At 45.5% G+C, this 18,469-nt stretch overlaps 1 protein-coding gene across 1 annotated transcript in view; it reads left to right on the plus strand.

The window, feature by feature from the left end:
• Positions 1-18,469, plus strand: part of LOC138510531 (zinc finger protein 587-like) — a 304,358-nt gene that overhangs the window by 90,354 nt on the left and 195,535 nt on the right. Inside the window, exon 4 of the mRNA XM_069626255.1 lies at positions 17,661-17,774. Within this exon, the coding sequence (XP_069482356.1) occupies positions 17,661-17,774 (114 nt within the window). The remainder of the gene's footprint in view (positions 1-17,660; positions 17,775-18,469) is intronic.

Below are 18,469 nucleotides of genomic sequence, written 5' to 3' on the forward strand. Positions count from 1 at the left end.
GATGATGCATACCCTACAGCCTTTCATCGAGACAGCAACTACATTTGGAAAGAAATCCTCTGGATCCTGCTGGCCGCTTTAACATTCTGCAGTTTTCCAATGTTAACATCACTAGAGTTTGACCTTTCAGGGACAAAGGATTGGAAGATATTTGATCTTGAATGAAGGTTATATAATGGGATGGGAGGTATTTAAGGCAGTGGTAAGGATCCAGGCATTTGTTTTGTGATGCTCGTTTGGTATAGCAGATTGTATCCTTTACGATACTAATGAGTTGGAGCTGCAAACGAAAACAACTGTGTTAGGGCAGGCAAGTTAAAGGTTAGCGTAAATAGTAGAGGATATAGAACTATAGTAGCTGGTGACAGAATGTTTAAATAATAGGACACCCCAGAAGAGTTTTGAGGAAGAATAGAACAGAATCATTTGTTGGATCGGTAGATTAAGGAGCACCAGGTGGCCACTGCTATTTCTTTGAAAAAAGACGCGGCCGCCAATGGCGTGAAGAATACCCACACTAGAGAGACGGGTTCAAGGGTTTTTATTTTAAACTCTGCAATCAGTATGATAGTTTGATGGCATTAGGCTGACCTACGGCCCACTAAATGCTGTCTCGTCTCACGTTGGCGTCCTGCCTGCCAAACCCCAGCATCCCTAAATCACAGATTGAATACCAATAACTGATCTAAGGTGATGGCCGAAAGGCCCTCGCTTTTTCTATTTTTCTCCCTCTGGGATTTTTCCACACAATATCCTGTCCTCCTCTTTCCCTGGGAAAAAGATGTGGGTAGGTTTTTTTTCATGTTCTGTGCCATTCCAAATGCCCACTTCCGATCGCTCCTTGTTGCTCACCCCCTCTTCGTCCTTTCCTGGTATACAGTAATATTATTGCTTTGTAAAACTCTGATTTTAAAAACAGAGAATAACATGGATTCACTAGAATGAATTTAGTTTGGGTACAATCTCATGTGGAAGGTTGGTTCGAGAAATATCATTAGTATGAGGCTAAGTGGTTGGGTGTGAGAAGGGGTTAGAGGAAGGGGCAGGTACGGGATTTGGGAGTCTGTCCCCCTTAATCATTTAGTTATAAAACATTAAACATACATAATTAATCTTCTCTGTTGGAAAGTGTTGATTTAGCATGCAGACACAACAGATATTGTTTCTCTGTCTTGTTATGCCAGAAACATCCATCAGAGGGCACATTATGGCAGAAAATAACATATGTTACAGTCCTTTCGAGAAGGAAAGGAAAAGCAGAATGGGATAACTCTGGAGACATTAAAGGCCCGATTCTGATGGGCATGCAAAAATAGGAAAGTGTTCATCTATGAAGGATGAACACTTTCCTAAAAAGCACCATATTCTGTGGTGGTATGGCATCAAAGCCACGACTTTTGCATGTGGCTGATTTACTGCTTGACAACAGCCCTAGCAAACATGAGAAATCCGACTGCGATTGGATTCTCCTTTCAAAAGCATTGCTTTAGCACATCAAAACGAGGAGTTAAAATTCAGCACAACACTGCGGCACACTTTTTCCCTTTATACAAATAGCATTTCATAGACTGCAGCACCACTTTCGAAAACTTTCTTAAACTACAAAAGTGGCAGTCTTTTAGGAAATGCTTGCAGTGCCACTGTTACAAATGTTTCTCAACGATAGATTTAAGCAGCTTTGGCTGTGGAAAGCACGACTTTCCCCCTCCAATAGTTCCACCCACCTCAGAATGGTTGTGCTGAAAACTGGAGGGGAAAATGTCGGCTTTCCACATACAAGCTCAGGATCAGGCCCCAAGTCATTGAAAAAAGCTAAAATGTTATTGTAGTATCGAAATTTAGTAATTGTTAATTAAGTAAAAAGATATTTTTTCAGAGATATAAAGACAGCCTCCTTTTATATTGTTCCTGGGAGGAGACGTTCACAATTTGCTCATATTGCCACAATGTATTTTCTACATACACAAAAGAAATTTGAATTATTCATCCAAAAATATTTTACCTTTATTACATACACATAGTCCAACCAGGAATATCATTTTAATTCTCATACTCCCAATGTGGTTCAGACATATATTTACATTTTCTCTAAAATACCAATAATCAATGGTGATAATGTCAACAATAATTAATGATTCAGAGTCTAACAAGTATATTATAATGAACAGAAAATTGCACAAAGATACATTTAGCATGGTCTACAAGACATGTTTTGGCTACTGCAATACCAATTTACAGTGACAAGTCTTCCTCAAGACATTTTATTTCTACGTTTTTCTTGCCATGTCTTATTCTTGTAGCAATCACATCGTAGTATATCATGTTTTCATTAAGTTTCCTCTTTTCAGTCAGCATCATCATAAAATCAAATGTTTTCCTAAGGAGTGGAAAAATAACTCCTCATTTCACAAATGCATTCATATTCTAATTATTGTGTTGTTTATAGTTATTTACACTGGGTGAATTTTCATTTTTAATGGCCGGATTTGAGAGCTTTATTAAGTGTTCACAAATGGGCCATCTTTTTTTGATGAGAGAGAATGCTAACAAAGAGAACATCGTAGAATTGTTTGGGCTCAGGCGAGATTCCATTCAGGGAATGCAACTGATTGTTCCATCTTTTTGCGCCAAAATAGAATACCAGCGAAGGAAAAATCATAGAAATGTTTGGAGGCAAGAGCACATTCAATGGTTGTAACCGAATGCACTAACTTTTTAAAACTAAATAGATAACTGGCAAAGGGAAAATCATAACATGGGGCTGAATTTCCAACACACGTGCCATCTTCTTGTGGCTACTAGGAACTGGAGAGAATCTTTCGATAAAGATTTAGAAAAAGTAATTCCAAGATAATCAAAGTTCTCCACCCATTCCATCTTTTCCCTTTTGCACCAGATACCCTGATTCTTCACCTTCCCTCTGCCCAACATCATCAGTTTGGATGTTCAGGTGTTCACGGTCAGCCCATGCTTATCCATAAACTCCACACATTTATTCACAAGAGCCTGTAGTGCTTTGAGGGTATGTGCCAGTAATACAGCTTTGTCCGCGTATAGCAATAATAGAAGCAGAGGATCAGCAAACCTTCACGCATTCCTTACTCCAGTGAGAACCAGTTCTAGATCCTTCATGTAAAGATTCAAGAGAGGTGGAGCTAAGACACAGTTTTGACACACTCCTCTCTTTTAGAGGGGAATGGCGCAAACAACCCACCATTCATTAGGGCCGTGTTTCAATTTCATCAGCAGATCTGAATACAGGCTCTTTAAAAATTGTTCTAGCTTCTGTTTTGCCAAAAACATTGGGTATTCCCCAGTGAACCATATGCTACGTGTGTATAGAACAAAATCTGTGGAAACTGTGGCATATGGGGCTACTCAAAGCTTGACCGACTGGAAGTATGTGAAAACTATCACCCCATTTCTCTCAGTTAATCTTGAACTGGTTGTTCCTCATCTAAAAGACTACCTAAGTCTAAAACCACTTTTGGTATTTGTTTCAATTAAGCAATAAACCCTGAGCCAGGGGGCATTACCGAGTCAGGTAATGCCCCAGGGCACATAGTTACAGGCCAATGTATGAACCTTTGAGGGACAATATACATCACAGAGGTATTCAGTCCATTATATTGTTACTGTGTTGAAGGATCCCTGTTTGATTGGATTTCAAATTCTGTGGCTTTAGCCCTGACTGGTGGGAAATATTGTTTATGAGGACATAACATTTTCTCTTATAGATCTAGTCTCTAAATATCATGTTTTTTCCCCTTGTTCTTGGGAGCATCTTTGACAATTATGTTACACCAGTATCACCCGAGCAACTTGGAACTGTCACGATTATTGAGACATTCAGCCTCATCCACCTCCTAACCTGATTGGAAATGTGTGTCACCACTCCTTTAACACTGAGTCAGGTTTACACAATGACGCAGTCATGTGTCCGTGTGATGACATCATACATCACGTTATTTAAAATGGCGGCCATCTTGGGCTGTTCGCCTGTACACTTGTCAGATATATGATCACAAGACTGGATATCTTGCGCTCGCGTTGGTGAGTGGGGATCTTTACTAGTGGGTCCATCATATTATTTTGTAGGTCTGAAGAGGTACACTAGAGTAGGGACCTAATACCCCAATTCTTTTGTTATTACAGCAGTTTACACCATGTCTGCTGACAATTGCTGAGACCAATCCTGATTCTGCATTGACCATTTGAGTCATTTGAATCATACTATTAAGGTAGGAAGAGTTCCTTTCTACTTTTACACACCTTGGGATACTGAATACATTAGACCAGTATTGAGTTAGATTACTAACTTTGGGATGCTTTATACATTAGACCAGTATTGAACATTATTACTGACACCTAGCTTTGTGATTGTACAGATCAGTCTCACCGACTATAGAACCTTTTGCAACTAGGAGAAGACGGTATTGATCTCTGCCTATCATCCTTAGGTAAGATATCTACCTATTTGATTGCCAATCTTGAGCCTCCTGCTCTTTATTTTGTTAATGGGAATTAAACTATTCTAGAACTCCACCGAGCGACACTGTGTTTTCTACTTTTCCACAGATTGGGCCAAATTAAGATATGGAGATTATGGTGAAGAGTTACCCTCCTCACTAGGATTGCTGTTCAGTTCAGTAAAATTATCTGCCATTGGAATCCAAGTGAATAGGGATCCTTAACATGGGAGTTTGATTTCTCTATGATTGTTATATATTGTTATAATTTATTCTCTTGTTATGTAAGCTGGGTATATGAGTAAATAATCGGGTAATACACTGTGTTTACCTTATAGTAATGGAAGTTCGAATTATTGAATTGATGACTTAACTCTGATACTGATGTAGGGGAATACCCGAAACGCATAGACCTCTTTATTTGTTTGACTACAATATTAAATGAACTATTTGAGAGTGTATACGAATTACTGTTTTATTTACAAATGCATCTGTCTATCAATTTTGAATTACATTTTGAAGAATTTTGACTGGCTTCAGTCTATTGGTTGTGCAGGTCACACAATGGTCGTTATTTAAGGCCCTTTCCTTCCTTTTGGGAACATTGCCTGTACCAGTACATCCCAAGCATTCACATCTGCACCCCCTTCTCCCGACCCACTCTGTGCTGCCCTGCGCCAAGCTGTGGATTCTGCCAAAGCCCACTTTCCCAGGTCCGCCCGCCATGCCTCTAGTTTAGGCCCCCCTGGTGCCTTCTAGGCCATAGCTATCCCTTGCTTAGCTAGTATACAGAAAAGATCTTTCATACTGGTGATGTGTTTTGCGTACTTTCCGCTCCTGGGGTATAAGCCTAACAAGCATGCTTCAGGGGGAATAGGTCTGCATCATTATCCCTCCATTAGCAACACTGTGCGCGACCCCCTGCCAAAACCTCATGACCGGGCAGGACCAGAACATTTGAAAGTAATCAGCGGTCTCATGTCCACATCTACGGCAATTCAAGGCTCCTCCACCCTTGCATTTTGAACATTCTGTGGGGGGACACATAGACTCTGTGCAACACATACAGCTGCATAAGCTTAAATCTGGAATTTCTAGACACTTGCTTGGTGTATACCAATCCCCGCAGCCACTCTACATCCGTGAGCGTTCGTCTCACATCCGCCTCCCATCTCTCACACACTTTATGTTCTAGTGCCCCGCGTGTAGATAGCAATAATTCATATAATCTGGAGACCGTGTGCCCGCCCTCTGATATATTGTACAGTGTGCCTAGCCCCTGATCTCCCTCCGTACCCTCTTTGAAGTATGCCTACTTTCTTTTGAATGTTTTGACCAGAGTCTGATGCATCAAGAATTGTCCTCTATGTATGTCAGTGTGCTCCATCATGATCCCAAACTCGGTCAGTGTCCCATCCACCTGCAAGTCCCCTATTGTGGCTATGCCGCGTATTTCCCAATTCCTTCTTATTTGTAACGCAGGGTCTCGTACCTTCCCTGCAAAGCCCACCATATATTCGGGGAGTATGGGTTTCCAGTCCCTATAAATGTCCACACCCTACGCAATATTGTCATACCTCGTTGGAGGAGCCAGGGTGCTGCGGTGACATCAAAGCCCACTAGTCACAGGATTGCCTTCAAGTAATATCATCCTATTGAGTGCCGTAGGAGCCCTGAGTCCAGTGTCGCCTCGTCCGCGAACCAGCTAGTCACAAACTGTACCTGTCCCGCCAGGTAATACAGCTCTAAGTTAGTCTGCCATATTCCACCCTGATCGCAATCTCACGGCAAGGCGTTTTGTGCAATCCTACATCTGCCGTTCCCCCATAAAAATGTCTGCACTTTCGAATCCAGATTTTCAAATAACTTTTTGGGATATAAATTAAGTGATATAGTAGGCGGGGTAACGCGACCATCTTAAGCAAGGCTGCTCTGCCCATCACCAACAGGGGTAAACGCTGCCAAAAATACATTGATAGATAAACGCCCTCTAGGGCCTTCTGCATATTATGTTTACGGGCTGCGGCTATGTCATGCATGATATTCACCCCCAAATACTGAAAAGTCTTCAGTTGCCACTTCAGCCCCAAATCAGGTAGGTTGTCTTGGCTCAGCCCCATAAGGTTCGTAAGTGGGAAAAGGCAAGACTTCTCTCTGCTCACACGGATACCAGAGAGCTCAACAAACTGGCCTATTATGTCTAGTATGTGTGGTGAGTTCTCGGCCGGCGAGTGTACATAGACCAGCATGTTGTCTGCATGCATTGAAATTAAGTGCTGGGCTCTGCCCACAATTATCCCGGCCCCCTAATAGTCTCTATGCAGAAATAACTCTAGTGGTTCTATGGCTCGGATAAAACGCATCAGTGACAATGGGCAGCCCTTTTTAGTAGCTCTATGCAGCTCGGATTCCCTGGATATCCGTCTTCCGGTCCGTACTCTAGCCTGAGGTCGTGTATACAGCAGCTCCACCCATCTAGGGAACCGTCCCCCTATTCCGCATTGCTGTAGCGTTACGTTCAGCCAATCCCACCTGACCGAGTCAAACACATAAATTGTCCATTCCCTGTCTTTTGGTGACATCCATCAGACGGTGTAGTCACCTTAAGTTCCAGACAGTGCTTCTGTGCTTCTGTTTGGCAGATATCCCATCTGGTCAGTGTGTACCTCCTTTAGTCTATTTGCAAGTACGGCAGTAAGTATTTTATAGTCCTGGTTAATCAAGGACAGCAGCCTGTAAGTGCCGCAAACCAGAGAGGGCTTGCCCGGTTTAAGTATTGGTACAATCGCGGACTCCCGAAAGCTCTGAGGAAGCTGGTTCCTTTCCCATGCCTCCTCATAAATTTCTAGCAACTTTGGTGCAAGCGCTGCTGCATAGGTTTTCTAGAATTCCCCCAAGCAACCCATCCGGCCCAGGGGTTTTGTTTGCTGGTGGTGACTGTATTACTGCTTAGATCTCATCCACCATGAGCGGGGCGTCAAAACTGTCTGCTCCCACCTCATACAGTGTAGGCAGTCCTATCTGGGCTAGGGCTTCACTGATTTCTCCCTCTTTGCCCGTCAGTCTTTTGGAGTGAGTACTGTGAGTCATAATATCTGGAGAACACTTCATTTATCTCATACTGTGTGGTCACAAGATTTCCCTCCTCATCCCGTATGGCACATATCATTTCCATGGTTTCTTACCCGCTGCACAAGCATGCCAGCAATCTACCTGGTTTATCCCCTTCTGCATCCATTTCCAAGTGTATCCTACATAATCGAACTTGCAGAGTCGTTGCCATTCTGTAATACATTTTTGTTGCATAGACAATAGGGGTCCCTGCGCATCTCCCCCCCCGTTTCCTGGCCTCCTTCAAGCCGTTCTATTTCCACCTCCACACCCTCCAGGGCTTCCAGCAGTTCCTTTCTGAGTCCCCCCATCTTGCCGATGGCTGCTCCCCTCACAACCGTTTTAAAAGCATCCCACAAAATACCACCCTCATAGACGCTGCCCCTTTGTTTCGAAAAATTCCTCCAACCTCTCCCCAAGGTAGTCTCTGAATACGCCATCCTGCAGAGCCTCCACGTGGAGACGCCAGGTCGGAATCGGCAGCCTAGGGAAGGCTTGCCACCAGGTCAGTGGAGCATGATCGGAAAGGACCCTGGCCTTATATCTTGCCTCTGCCAACTCCCCAGTGATGTCCTGCACTGTAAACGAGTAATCCAGGCGAGTGTAAACCGTGGAAGGCGCAGCATAATGTGAGTATTCTCTTTCTTCTCCATGGATTCTCCTTCATATATATACAAGTCCAAGGTTTCTTAGTATAGTGGACAGGGCACTCGCAGGGGGGTGGTGGGTGTGCCGCCTGTATATACTATCCAACCTGTTTACTAAGGGATTAAGTGTGCAGTTAAAGTCCGCCCCCCATATCCACGTGGCACCCTGGAACTCACTGTGGTGCATATGTGTTGATAATACATATGTCCCTGTTTTCGATGAACCCATCTATCAATGCCATTCTGCCTTCATCATCTCGCTTCATCATATCGCTTAAACTCCAACAGTTGGAAGGGGACCTCGGGCGTGATAATACTAGCACACGACACGCATATCATGAGAAGGGGGAGCCATACTGTTTCCTTCCCCATTTCTTACTGATCGCACTTTGTCAGTCTGATGTTAAATGTGTTTCTTGCAACACTGCAACTTGCACCTTTTTCCTTTTCATGTAGGCCTGTATTCAAAGTCTCTTAACAAACTGTTAAGGCCCTTGACATTCCACAAAGCTATGTGCAGGTTGTTTGCCATCAGATCCCCCTCTGTCTGGCCTCTGTGATTCCCACCGGCCACCCTCCAAGCCCAACATAATCTCCAGCACGTTTTTGCCACCCGGGATCCCTTTGCCAGCTGTACCAATCTCTCTAGCCCGCCTCCCGTCAAGCGACCAGCTTCCACTTAACATGCTATAGCCTATGTGCCCTGCCCTACCATGCATGTTAAACCACTTCCTAACATATAGATAACTAAAACAACTCAGCCCCTCCAAGGGTGATACAACCAACACCACCCTGAATAACATTTGGTCTCCTTCCCTCCCCAACCAAAACCCCCCCCAGCCCTGCATTGTAACGTGTGCTCAGACTCCACTTCCTCTTCGACTCCTCTCCCTCCCGACCATGGAGACGTACAGCGGCGTGATGCCTTAAAACGGGCATCCAAAACGGGGTGTCCGTTGGGATGGCCCAGCAGCCGGCACGGGCATCCGCCTGCGCCCTCAGTACAGGTCTCACCATCTCCAAGTGTCTTCTCCCGCATTTAGTATTCCATTTGTTGCCTTAAGTCCTCTTGGGATTGAGGGCAGACCAACTACTCGTGCCTGGTAATCACGGGCCTTAATCTCCTCTCCGGGAACTGTGCATATAAAGATTGGAGGGCGTTTCTGTACTCCTACTCTCTATATGGCAGAGTTGAAGCACAGAGCACTCCAGGCAAGATTCTCTCTATTTGGTAAAACGTGGACGAGCAATCAAGGCTTAAGCTTTCAGGAGGTGATGCAGGCTGGTTCTTAACTACAGTGTTGTCCCCAAGCACCCACAAAGGAATGTCCACACACTATGTTAGTGATAACACAGCTCTTTATATAAATTAGGTTCACGTTATATACACAATCACAATAACACACTTTGTACTCTGGAAATACTATAATGGCAAATATATACAAGTCTACGTGGTACCACTCTTAACTATCGATTCCTTTGAAATGCATCAACTGCTAACAGTTCAAATGACATACGAACCAGATTGCAAGATAAATCAACGATAGACACAGAAAGAAGGCAAGGTAAATTAAGCAATGGCAGAATACTGACTCCCGTCTACCTAGAGACAGTTCTGTGTGAGGATCCCCCCACCTGGGCAACCTGTAAATAAACTGTAATGACAAGCCCAGTTCAGTTATGCTTAATATAGTCTTAAGTCTTTCTAAAAGGTTCTACAACCCCAATCTAATTGGTTTTGTAGAGTTATCTGATGAGTCGTCAACGTGCCCTTGTATGAATTCCCTTTAAGGCAGGAGCCACGGGTCGACGAGATTCATTGTGGAAGAAAAGGTGAACGCTGCTGTTCAGGAAGCAGCTTCGATCCTCGCGGTGCTCGTTGATGAATGCTCTTGCGTTGCACCTCGATGGCAAGAATTTGTTGCCGCAAGGAGTCAATGAAGAACTTTGGCCCAGCAAGGGCGTCGGGTCGTCAGTGATCGGCGTTGGCAATAGGAACGTGACAGCGGCTGGCTTCCGGATCTTCGTCAGAGTCTTTGAGGACTTCGGGTGGCGGGAAGCCCACATGCAGATTCGACTTGGTCGTCGACAACCTTGACTTTCTCCAGCCGGAAAAAGCGGTCAACGGTAAAGAGCAAGGGAGGCCTTGATTCAAATGTCTCAGGCAATGGAGCGTTGCGGCTTCGGTCGTTGAGCAGCACGACGTCAAGCTGTCCCCGCTTCTGTGCAACGCAACTCGACAGGCTTCGAGTGGTTATAGCAAACCTGCAAACCTTGGTCAACGACTATCGACTTGGATGTCGGGGTGCTTCACTTCGGATTCCCCCGGCAGTCCCCTTCTCCGGTCGGCAGCCTTCGAGGGTCAAATAACAGCTGGTGCACGATGGTCCCTCGTAGCTCGGGACGAGGCCTCCTAGCCAGGTCCTCTCTTGGATCAGTTCTTGAAGATACTGCAGCTTTCAGTTAGTGAAGGAATGCGGCAGCAAATCTTCTCATCCGGCTGGGCTTCAAGGTTGAAGCATCAAGTTTCGACTTCAGCTTCTGAACGATTTCCATCAGTGAGAGGTCCCCAGATATACTGTTGGTCTCTCATTCACTCTGCTGGGTCACACTCAGGCAACCAATAATTCAGAAGGGCATTCAGGCAGGCAGGCAGGCAGGCAGCCTCTTTATTATAGCCTTTCTCTCTTTGTCACATTGCTACTCTTTTTTTTGTCACAGCCCTTCTCCTTCGTCACAGCCATTCTCCTTCGTTACATCACTCCTCCTTCGTCACAGCCTTTCTCATTTTGTCACAGCCCTTTTCTTTCCACTGCCCTTCTCCTTTACCCCCTCTTCTCCTCCTTACACTGGCATCCTCTCCTCATCTCTCTACTTCTGCTCCTCCTTCCTCTCTGCTCTCCATCTTTCTTCAGAGACACAATCTCCATCTCGAGGTGCCCACACCAACACTCTCCTGAGGGTTGGCTTTTAGATGGCCCTATTCCCTCCCTATGGACGATACTTCCCATGACAGTCTGCACGTGTGTCGTCAAGGTAGCTAGGACATGGCCATCGCTAATGGATCCAGTTCCGTTGGGTGGACTAGTGCGGGAGGATCACTGGATGGGGGGTCTTCGGGAAGTGGAAGTGGGACACAGAAGGGTGAGACGCATTATGCCCTTCCTTATAATACCTTTTCCCCATGCTGCCCAGTGGGATACCCAGAAACTCTACCCCCCCTTTTCTAACACAAACACTTTCTCATAGCGTGAACGACAATGGACTAATACCCGAGCTGTTTACCTGACATGTCCCAACACAAGGGTCAGGCAGAGTCAGACAATTACCGACAACTACACACACACCTGACTACCCTTTCCCTTCCCCATAGGGATAAAAGGTGACGCACAAGAGCACACTCCGAGCAAGGCTGAATGCACGAGGAAGCAGCCATTCCAAGATGGCAGTTCAAACGGAGGAGAAGGGCGGAGAGACCTGGAAGGAAGACCAGGAGGGAGTTGCCCTTCCCCTTTTCAAACCAGACCAGCGAAACCTTCGAAGCAAGAAACATAAGATCGGGAATCGCAGCTGGCAGGTGTTGCCAGGAATCGCAGCTGGCAGGTTGTGCGACGGATGTCAGCGGGACATGGCACCCTCCCACGCTGATAGACAGGGCGGGGAAGATGTGGCGGCCTTCGAGGTATCGTCCTTGACTCCAGCGGCAAAAGGAACTGCCAACGAGTTCAGCACAGCCGGTGAGTCGGAAGAACCTGATAGTCGACCGGCTTGTGCCATGCTCAAGGTTGCAGTAGCATCAGTAAGAAGATAAATGGACAAAAGGACTTTCATGAACTGTGAAAGCAAACTTGGTACCAGAGTCAGAGTGGTCTGGCGCCACGTGGGTGCTCAGGTGAAGGTCTCTGACTGGTACCCCTCTCCCGAACAACGAGACTGTGTTGAACATTGTGAGCAAGAATAATTACAAATACCAAGCGGCCATAGGAATGGCCGGTATAAGGTGTTAAGGTAGTCATATAAGAGTCAAGTCAAATCCCTTGTACAATTGAAGTTCCTTGACTCATTGCAGAAGTGTGGTTTTTGTAAGACGGGCGTTTGCGCCCGGCTGAGGGGAATGCTGTGCGAACTCTGATGGTATGAAGCCTGCGCTTGCCGTAAGGCAACAGTGACCTGGCGAGACGAGATCACCCTTCGGAAGTCTCTGTTTAAATTGCCAAGTTCTTTTGTTGGTTTGACCTCGACTGAGGGAGACTGACGATTGAGAGAAGGATCAGAGCCTGGCTGAGGGGGATCCATGGGTGACAGGTACTCGCCCAACATGAAGGTTACCAGAAGGAACTTTTATTTTGTTGTTTTAATGTATCGGACCCTCTGAAACAAGAGACTTTGCATGAGAAGAGACTTGGGCACAGAAGGCCCTAATACTGAGAAAAGGAACTGTAAGCTCATGCCAGAGAAGCCCAAGAGTGTGCTGTGCTCCAGAATCCCGCCTTATCCTGTGCTAAAACCGTGGGTAAGGGAGACACCGGCCATAACATCCTGACTTATCATTTTGGGAACACTTCTTTTCTTGTGAACATTATCCCACACTCTTTTATAGCACAGCAGTAAGGGTTGGCAATCGTTTTTTGTTACTATAGGCCCTTTTATTTGACTAGACTCCACTAGGGCTGTATTATTATTATTATTTGATGGTCGTAGCTTGGTGTCACGGTGCATGCCCCCAGACATCAGGAGCAGACCAACCTACCCCAGTTACTAGCACCTATGGGGACCTTTAAGGCCCCAAAAGGTTGCCTCAAGACTTCCTGGATACTGGCCTGGCGCCGTTGGCGCCAGGCTTATAATATTCTTTCAAGTAAGTCAGGTTGCAGGGGAAGAGAAATCACATTCAGTCCAGCCTGAGGCATGGCTGGAGGGACTACTTTACCTGGGACTACTTGTGCAGGGTTTGGCTGGAGGGACTACTTCATTTGGGACTAGTTGTGTGAGGCAATATAGACCACGCCCTAAGGACAGAACACGCTTTGCGTTATTCTGCACTCCTGCAGCGTAACGCTCACTGTGTCTGCTAGCTCCAGTCAACCCAGTCTTCAGCCATGCCCGTCTTGGGAATCGCGAACCATCAACTGTAGAGAAAGAAAGGAAGGAGAGGGAGAGAACAAGAACAAGGACAGCAGTTAAGTTCTTACCAGAAGCTCCATCTGAAGGCTCCTCTTCAGTCGCTCTGGAGTCACCGCACCTGCCGAACAGTAAAGAAACATCAGGTTAGCCGCACAGGGAAAAAGCCATATTAAAGACATTTCAACATCGCGCTAGCGCTAATACTCACCCGGAGGCTGCACTCTCCTGCGATCCATCGAGGCGTCTTCACGCGATCGCCGCTCCGGAGTAACCGCACCTGCAGAACAGAAAAGGAACAGCAGGTTAGTAGCGCAGGGGGACAAGAACCGCATATTAAGACATTTTCACTTCTCGGTGGCGCTAAACTCACCTTTAGGAATCCTGCTCATCATCGTGGAGAGGAGGCACTTTTCACCTGGCACAGCGAAACCGCATCTGCAAAGAAATAAGCACAGTAGTGAGGACTTTGGCAGCAAGAACTCTAAGCAAAACTATACCAAGAATCTATTGGCATAGAGACTTGCCTACAGAGTCACAGTTGTTCAAAACTCTACAGCAGCCCGTAGGATCAGTGAGGCAACTAGATCCTATGAACAGCAACGCGCCCCTGCATAGAGTCGCAGGACGGAGAGTCTGCCATTAATAAATCTAAGGTGAGACATAGTAGGGGGGTGCACAAGGAGTTCACGGGAGGTGGGAGTCGGTCCTCTCCCTTACGGCTAGTTAATATTTTGTTTCAACATTCCAGGCAAACCTTCACTCGTGACGGAAGGGTAAAAACAGAGAGGACACGTGCAGTCATTCACCGCTCTGATTCGTGTTACACTGGTAGAGACAGTCACTGCTCAGCTTCGTTTGGCGCCCCTGCGGAGACCAGGTGAGCGTAACACTTGGTCCCATCTTAGATTTAGGTTTAGATTAGGTGTTTATCTCACCCATTTTACAGTTTAATAAACACCCCTGAACTGTGATCACTTGTCTGTCTTGCTTTGATGCCGTGCCTTCCTTATAGTGATCCTCTCTTTTTGTGCGGGATTGATTAGATGTGAATAAGCATTTCAACTTGGGTGCTACTAATGAGGGAACATGGGTCTCCTGTGGACTGACATTATTTCACGCTGGTCTGCTGTTTTGGTTTGATTCCTTACCCCACATATGCACTCCAGAGCTCTGCACCTGTTGGGCAGAACTTGGTGCCTTCCAAGAGTGCAGTCTCTACACACCAAAGTGAACGACTTCTCTCCCATTATGCTGGCAAGCCAGGCTACCCCTGCTGATTTAGTTGTGGTTGATCAGAATGGTATCCAGTAATTATAACGAATTTAAAAAAAATAGAGGTGGGGTAAGTGGTTAAAACGGTTTGGGGAGGCGGTTGGGGTGGGTTTAAAAGCATATGTGACTTGGGGAGGACCCCAAATAATTATTTTTTAATTATTATTTTTGGTTATTAAAGTTTCGCTGTTAATTCTTTCTCTGTAATTTCATTCGTTAAAATCACATAGAACTGATCAGAACCAGGAGACGGACAAGGTGGCATTCTTTTCAAACTTTTCTTTATTGTTAAATCACCAGAAACCTAGGCTGTCCCTCTGTTTAAGGTGTATGAACCTATTCTATAAAGAAAAATGTAAAAACGGTGCTAATCAAGATGTCTGTTACAAAATAAGAAAGTCCTCTGGCCCAGAATCCTATGCTACCTGCATTCTGTCCCTACCACTTATAAAAAAATCACATTAATGCAACAAAAACACAGTTGGGTTTAGGCCCTAAACAAATGACTTGTGGTTGGCTTCTGACCCCTGCATTGTATGTCTTTTTCAATAGAGGCTCCTCATCCCTGTGTAAAGTCTAAGTCAGGAGCTTGACTGAGTTTCTCAGCTTTTCTCTCCTGTATTGTTCAAGTCAGTCAGATGAAGTGTCTCTTTTGCCCTGTCTTGGGGCCTGGTTTTTCTAACCCCATCGTGAGGTCTCCAGTCTCTCACCCTGTCTTGTGGGTTTGTTTATTTGACCCCGTTTTGGCTTCTCGGGTATCTCTCATCACCTTGGGGGTTTGGGTCTCTCCTTCCCTCTTGGGCTTTAGTTTCTTTTCCCCACTCTGGGCCTTGGGTGTCTCACCCTGCCTTAGGGTTTCATCTCTTCTACCGCATACTGGGGTCTCGTGTTTCTCACCCCACCTTGGGGTCTCTTTTCTTCTTCCCCACCCTGGGGTGTCGGGTATCAGACCCCACCTTGGGATTTTGTTTCTTCTTTCCCGCCTTGGGTGTCTCGGGTCTCTGACCCCGCCATGGAGTTTTCTCTTCTTCCCCAGCTTGGGGTCTCGGCTTTCTCAACCCACCTTACAGTTTTGTTTCTTCTAGGAGGAGAGTCCTGCTCCTCTCTGGTTTTGCAGGCTTCTCTCCCGCTTCAATGCAAATTGCCTCTTTATGTTTCTCTGTGCAAGGGTGTGGGCCTCTTCTCGCTTCAAGCAAGTTCCCTTCACACAGACGTTCAGAAACCACACCAGCCAATCCAAAAGGAAATTTCAAGTCATTACAAACATTCAAATCCATTTATCCAACAAAAGTATTGGGATTTTGAGAATAGGGAGAATCAGTGACATCCATATTAAGGAATCTTCTATGGCCTGGGGTCACATCCAGTGGGATCCTGCTTTGCCCTGTCTATCGGGTATTAAGCTTAGCCGGCTCACCTCCCTAGTCCCAAAGAGGGTATACCCTGGATTTGTCATAGTACATTTCCCCAGTACTGAATATAACCGGTTCTTGCACCGCTGGCCCGGTCTTGAAGGGCCAGCATCACTAATGTTCCCCAGGTTATGTCTCATTCTAGTGTCACAGATGGCCTTAAGAAATTCACTAGTCCAACAGATGGTTCGAGGGTTTTGCTAGCAAATCTCTTCTGTCTAGGATATGTGGGTTTTGAGACTTTCGACTAATGTATCTAAAGGGCCGTTCTAACTGGTCACTGTGTTCCTTGGGCTCACTCCACCCTAACCAAGACATCCCTATCGGCCAAGGTCCAAGTGAATACTAGTTATTGGTAACCCCTACTGTCTATGGTAACCTCTATACTGTGGACGCGCCTAAAGGTCAAGTCCTTATCTAACTTCCTCTGGTAATTCCTAACAATACCATACTCTAATGTTCCCACAAGGATGGTTTTGAAGATTCATTTTGATATGTGCCTGTATCCTCTGACACTCTCCTGTTTCTTCTCTCCCTCCTTTCCCTGATCTTAGGGCTCTTTACTTTGTTTCCTTTTCCTCTATGCTCTACCACACCCTTTTCTTCTACCCCCCTACCACTTCCACTCACTCTCTCATCTACCTCTTATAGAGCACTCTGCTACCACTCACTCTCCCATCTACTGTACCACTCACAGCTTCACTCTTTGCACTAGGTGCAACTCTCACACACACAATACCGCACCTGCACTCCTATCCAACTGCTCCACAGATTCTTTAGTGCTCTTCTCCGCCTTCCTGCTCTTTTTAGTCTCTCTGTCCCTTTCCACACCTCCTGATGCTTTACATCTGACTCTAGGACCTAATCTGCGGCTGTCCTTTCCTCCAGAGTAGGTTGCTGCGTTGAAATAGTTAAAAAAAAAAACCCTTAGCCCCACCCCCTCATTGTCAACCTCAATTGTAACAGTCTTTGCTATATTCTCTGATGGATGTTGGGTCGGTGTTCAGCTAGTTTAGGCTGTGGTGTGTACTGCTACCCTTCCTTAAGCTGCACCGGTTTGTTAGAGCCTACCTGGCAGTCATCCTCTGCATCCTGCTGGACGTGTTCGGTTTGGCAGTGCATTCTGGTCAGGATAGTTCTGCAAAGAAAAAAGGGAACTTGGGCCAGAATGGAGGATGCATGGCATTGGGTGATGATAAGTAGTACAAGTCATTTTATTCAACAGACATTTAGGGTGGAAGGCTTCAGGGACTACCCCCCAACTCTCTCACCCCTCACCTCTGGGTTAGGACAAACTGTCTGGCATTCACTCTGTAAGCATCCTATGCCAGGTTCGGATGGGAGCATTTCCCCCTCATGTCCCTGACCCTATCACACTAGTAACAGCCTTATTTAAAGGGCCAGTTGCTTTGCAAGAGCCTATATGACAAGCCTTTACCCCCTGAGGTAAGTGTTGGTGTGGTGACCAGGGGGTCTTCCGGTACCCCTCTCTGGCCCTGCATCACAGACTGAATGGGAGTACCGGCCTGCATGGTCACATTCCCCTCCACACACACATTCCCTAAGGGTCAGGCAGGGGATATTGTCTCAAAGATTAAATCAAAGGTTTCCACCTCATTTTACAGATTCACAATTTGGCCATTCCGATGTGCACTTCAGGATACATATGGATGAAAACCAACATCTGAAGGATCAGCCCGCTAAGCACAGAAAGAAACGCAAGGATAACTTTGGCAAAGGTAACCAAGAATGAATGGAACATGTAGGCCTTTAACAATCATAATATTGTGAGTTATTTACTGATTCTTATGTTTGAAAACTATATAGAGTTTTATAGGACATTTTATATGTTTTATTGTTGTTACCAAACATTAAAGTGCAACCTTATATTCTCCATATGTGTAATATAGTAATGGTTATTTGATCATTGTAGGTCTAAAAGTGTTTTTAAACTCTGTTCTTCTGGAAATAATTTAAGTACCTGACATTTGATCAGATAATAACACTTCCCTATTCCCATCAGTCTAGAGTACTTTGAAAAGATAATGGCCTTGTCCTTTACTTAGAAAAACAATATGATCGAGAAAATCAATAACCGGACTCCATAGTGCGCACAACTGTTAGGTCAATTAGAGACCCTATCCCAGTGCTAGACCAAATAAAGAGATGCGCTGGACTTGTTATATAACAAAGGCAGGACTCTTCTATAAAATGTAATAAAATTGTCTGTACTTTGTATCCCTACATGTGTCATCTCTGATGCTGGACAAGTTCTGACACCTCTGTCCAGCATGTCATTAAGTAGTTAAAAATGTGTTTTTCAAAGATGCTTAGTGACTCTTGTTTGGTTACGAGATATATCTTCAGATTGGGGGGGACGCAATGGGGGCTCATTTCCATTTTTGTTTTATCTATGCAAGGGGCCGTGAGGTAA

Source organism: Ambystoma mexicanum, chromosome 6p (assembly GCF_040938575.1).
Source record: "Ambystoma mexicanum isolate Mex_15411 chromosome 6p, UKY_AmexF1_1, whole genome shotgun sequence".
NCBI lineage: Eukaryota > Metazoa > Chordata > Amphibia > Caudata > Ambystomatidae > Ambystoma > Ambystoma mexicanum.